At 48.5% G+C, this 4,610-nt stretch overlaps 1 protein-coding gene across 1 annotated transcript; it reads right to left on the reverse strand.

The window, feature by feature from the left end:
- Window positions 1-1,366: 1,366 nt before the first annotated feature.
- On the reverse strand, window positions 1,367-3,553 carry LOC130467603 (uncharacterized). Its single transcript, XM_056836160.1, has 2 exons — window positions 2,773-3,553; window positions 1,367-2,691 (listed from the first exon to the last, which is right to left on the reverse strand). The coding sequence occupies exons 1-2, from the start codon at window positions 3,484-3,486 to the stop codon at window positions 1,891-1,893; spliced, it is 1,515 nt and encodes a 504-aa protein (XP_056692138.1). The 5' UTR covers window positions 3,487-3,553; the 3' UTR covers window positions 1,367-1,890.
- Between the last annotated feature and the right edge of the window lie 1,057 nt (window positions 3,554-4,610).

Genomic DNA, 4,610 nt, shown 5'->3' on the forward strand with positions numbered 1-4,610 from the left:
TTTAGCAAATGGATCGAAGCCGAAGCTGTCTCCTCCATCACCGAACCTCAGGTCCGCAAGTTCATATGGCAGAACATCATCACAAGGTTCGGCATACCAAGACTGATGGTCTTCGACCACGGGAAACAGTTCGACAACACCCCGTTGCAAAAGTGGTGCAAACAGTTCGGCATACACCTAGCATACTCGGCAGTCTGTCACCCACAAAGCAACGGGCAAGCCGAAGCTGCTAACAAACTCATCCTCAACGCACTCAAGAAAAGAGTCGAGGATGACAAAAACAAATGGTTAGAAGAGCTACCCGGAACGCTATGGTCCCTTCGGACCACTGAAAAAGAAGCTACCGGACAAACACCGTTCCACCTTGTATACGGATCCGAAGCTGTAATTCCTGTGGAAATCGGAACAGAAAGCCTGAGGATCCGGGCATACAACAGGTATGATGGGCTCCAAGGAGAAAGCAACAACCAGCTTCTATCCGAAGCTCTCGATCTACTGGACGAAGCTCGGAACGATGCAAGGACACTCAACGCAGCCTATTTGCAGAGGGTCAACAAGCATTACAACCGAAGAGTCAACGCCAGACCCCTAAAAGTCGGTGATCTAGTACTCAGAAACGCCGCCTCGGTTCAGAAAGGACGGATCCATGGCAAACTCTCAGCCACTTGGGAAGGACCATACATCATCCATTCCGAAAAAAGGCCAGGCACGTATATGCTGAAACAGTTAGATGGAACAATTCTGAAGAACCATTGGAATACCGATGTTCTCAAGAAATATTTTGTATGATCTCTGTCTGTAAACCAAGTAAGTTGTTTAATGAGAAGAGGAAAGCCATTGGCACCATGTGTTTCATTAAACTTATCTCTACATTTATTGTCCCTTTATATATATATGCAGCCTCGGATCTGATCAATCCGAGACCAAAAACAGGTTGACTTTGCCCATTCCTTGATAAAATGCAAGAAATGACCAAATCATACACTTCAGGGAACCGTCCAGAATCCTCGGATTCGCGGTACCCTAATAAAATTTGTTCGCAACAAACAGTCGCTCGAATCAAGTTATAAAACTCCGGCTCAGATCCACGGATCGCCGAAGGCATAACTAAAGAGGCAGACTAGCGATCTCTTGCCCAGGTTTCCGAACCACAAGAGATCGGAAGAACAATCCAAACCTCTGAGCAGATCGACGGATTTGAAGAGTCTGGAAACTAAAGAGTCTCTTAGCAGATCTACGGATTTGAAGAACTCGCAAAACTAAAGAGTCTCTTAGCAGATCTACGGATTTGAAGAACTCGCAAAACTAAAGAGTCTCTTAGCAGATCTACGGATTTGAAGAACTCACAAAGTCAAAAAGTCTCTTAGCAGATCTACGGATTTGAAGAACTCGCAAAACTAAAGAGTCTCTTAGCAGATCTACGGATTTGAAGAACTCACAAAGTCAAAGAGTCTCTTAGCAGATCTACGGATTTGAAGAACTCGCAAAACTAAAGAGTCTCTTAGCAGATCTACGGATTTAAAGAGCTCGCAAGATCAAAAGGTTTTTAGCAAGTCTACAGAAAGAGGAGCTCGAGAAATCTACGGATTTAAAGACCTAAAAATTGCGAAAGAACAAGTTGAAAAGAAGCAGCCAAGTAACAAACATTCATTTTTTATTCAATATTTGGGGGAAGTACAAACACATCGAAAACCTCAAAAATTGAAAACAAAATGAAACAAGTTAAAATCGGCAGCCATCAACAGACAATACCGGCCTACCGAAGTACTAAAGAAAGCAAAAAGAAATGAGTACAACGCAGCGCCGAGGCAAAAGGGGGAAAAGCAAGCACATATTCGGAAGTCCTCAACTGGAACCGACCGACTCTGAAGAAGACGACTGCCCGAATCCCTAACTCTTGGGAGTCTCAGAAGCGGCCCCTAGGGGAGCATCCTTCGAAGAACCCCCAGCAGTGGTATCACCTTCGGAAGTTGCCTTCTGGGCCCGAGCCTCTGCAAGAGCAGCTTGGCGTTCAGCTTCAGCTTCATCTCGATCAGCTTGGCATTCCACCAAGTGGTCCTCGGCCTGCATCCATAGAGGAACTTTCTCGTTCCAAGGGAAGTGAGGCATGTGCTTCGCAAACATGCGCCGAGCACCCAGGATGCCGTTCCAGTACTGCTCTCTACACTGATCAGCAGTGTAGAGGTTGACTCGCTCCTGCTCCAGCTTCCGAATATAGTCATCTTTTTCCCGAAGCTTCAGCCGAAGGACAGGCACCTTATCAGCTTGCTGCTGGATCAGCTCCCGATGCTGGACAAAATGGTGGAGCCTTAACTCCGCCTCTTTACGCTCCTTGTCGGCCGCTTCAAATTTAGACTTCATCTCCTGGAAGAGTCTATCTTTTTCCTCAAGTTCGCTAGCGAACTTAGCGGCCATATCCTTCTTCTCCTCAGCAAAGGAAGCGATCTTCTCAGCATCCTCTTCAACTCGGAAGATGAGCTGGCCAACCTCGGTCCCGATCTTCTCAGCAGACTCTCTAGCCTCGCGACTATAGTGAAGGTACAGCTGCTTGAGTTCCGTAAGCTCGGAGAGGAGTTGCCCAGCCTTCTGGTCCAAAATGGGAATATCACGAGCATAAGCCTCACGATATTTCCTCAGTTGTTTCTCCTCAACCGAGCTACACTCGGAAGCGAACGAAGACCAGAAAACAGCCTGGGAACGAGAGAAAGATGAGCAAAATAGGAAAAACATAAAACAAAAACACAACTCAAAGAGAAAAATCTAGCAAATTACCTCGTTCAGATAGTACTGGGCCATCATTGCCGGATTCCTCTCTTCGGCCCCAGGAACCCTCCACTGCGGGTTAGCACGAAGCAGATTCTCCCGAGCAGCCTCGGGGCCCACCAAGGATCCCACGTGAGCCAAAGGGTCCTCTCCCAAAATCGGAGCCCTGGCATATCGAGCCATCGCCTCCCTTACTTCTTCGGGGATCCGTTTTAGCGGAACATCCGAACAGGGATCAGCATGGATCAGCCTATCCAGGGCCGAGGTAGAAGTAGAACCCAAAGTTGAGTGGCGCCTCTTCCTCGTCAAACCTTGCTCGGGCTGCTCCTCCTCTCCAGCAGAGGGAACCTCCATCTGAACCTCGGGGACCGCAGCTTCGGGGCCCGAGAGATCTATCATCTCCTTGTCTGGACTCTTCTCCCTCTCGAAGGGAAGATCAGCAGACTCCTTCTTCTCCCCAGCTACCTCAGGGACATCCGAACCAGGAACAAAATCGGCTTCAATCGCCTCCATCACCTCGGTGATATCCTGGATTTCGATCCCCAAAGCAGCAGATGGTTTAAGGGGAGAAGGGATGATATCTTCCTCGATCAGCGGCTGATCCACGGCCGGCGGTTCAGCAACCACCACACTCTTTAACTTCTGCCCTGGCAAGGGCATGAAGTGAAGAAGATTCTTAGGAGGAGGCATGACTTCCGAAACTGCTTCCTGCATAGCAAGCATTCAAAGATTAGTTTCCGAAAAGGGGAGAAACGAACTACAAAAACTCCAAGTCAGAACAAATACCTTCTCCGAGGACTGAGAAGCCTTCGCTTTCTTCGGATGCGTGGAAGGCCTCAAAAGAGTGCTACCCTTCCTTTTGCGTTGATCCTAAAAAGGGGAGACCAAGGGTCAACGAATGTAAAAGAAGAAAAAGGAAGAAATAGAGAAAAAAGCGGGAAATACCCGGTTCCTAGATAAAGAGATATCTATCCGAGCCGGAGATGAAACCGAAGGAACGGCACGCGGCACAGCGTCAGTCCCAGGACCCTAAAAAGATGGTCCAGGACCAAGACGTTAGCCGACGGCCAACCGAAAAGAAAAAGATAAACAGAAAATCGAGCCTATAAATGAACACTCACCGGATCCGAAGTCGTCTTCAACTCAGGAAGCACAACCTTCACAGGAACAGCTTCAACAGAAGAGGCGGAATCCCACGGATCAGCTCGAACTTCGGATATCCGAGCAACCCCCAAAGGAGACAACACGTAATCCTTCAGACGAGGATTACGAGGGTTATCTTTTCCGAACTTGTACTCGGGAGCCGGGTCGTGAATAGTCTTCAAATCCAAAGAAATGCCCAACTTCTTAGGATCAATGCAGCTAAAGCCGTACTCTGCAAAAACAAAGCACAAAACATGTCAGCAAAACGAAACAGGAAAGAGGACAAACTCACTGAAAAAACGGTCTCAGCCGAAAGACACCTACCCCTGTCAAAAATCCTGCTGAGACCGGCAACAGCAAGAATGTCCTCCCTCAGAATGTAATTGAGATTCGGGAGCCAGCTAGACGGCAGTCGGTGGTTATCCTCTTGAGCCAAGAACCACTGGAGGAGGTCCACATAGTGGCGATGGTTCCGATCTGGAGCCGCCACACCCCTCATATCAGGATCAGGAGCCACGAACCACTTCGGAGGACGATAAAAGTTGGGATGCTTCGGATCCGTCGGCACACGGACGAGCAACCACTCCGTCTTCCAATTGTGGTCAGAGCTAAGGTAGGGGTACGCCGTGATGTAGTTCGGATCCCCCCTCTTTCGGGACTTCTTGTTGACAATGGTCCACCAACCATACCCATCACCCTTGGAA

Source organism: Spinacia oleracea, chromosome 1 (genome assembly GCF_020520425.1).
Source record: "Spinacia oleracea cultivar Varoflay chromosome 1, BTI_SOV_V1, whole genome shotgun sequence".
Classification (NCBI taxonomy): Eukaryota; Viridiplantae; Streptophyta; class Magnoliopsida; order Caryophyllales; family Amaranthaceae; genus Spinacia; species Spinacia oleracea.

What these genes read in the sequence shown, in the direction of transcription:
- LOC130467603 (XM_056836160.1), bottom strand. Translation starts at nt 3,486, where the DNA reads ATGCTTGCTATGCAGGAAGCAGTTTCGGAAGTCATGCCTCCTCCTAAG. An exon ending in CCCAGTACTATCTGAACGAG is followed by an intron (nt 2,692 to 2,772) that starts GTAATTTGCTAG and finishes TCTCGTTCCCAG; the next exon opens with GCTGTTTTCTGGTCTTCGTT.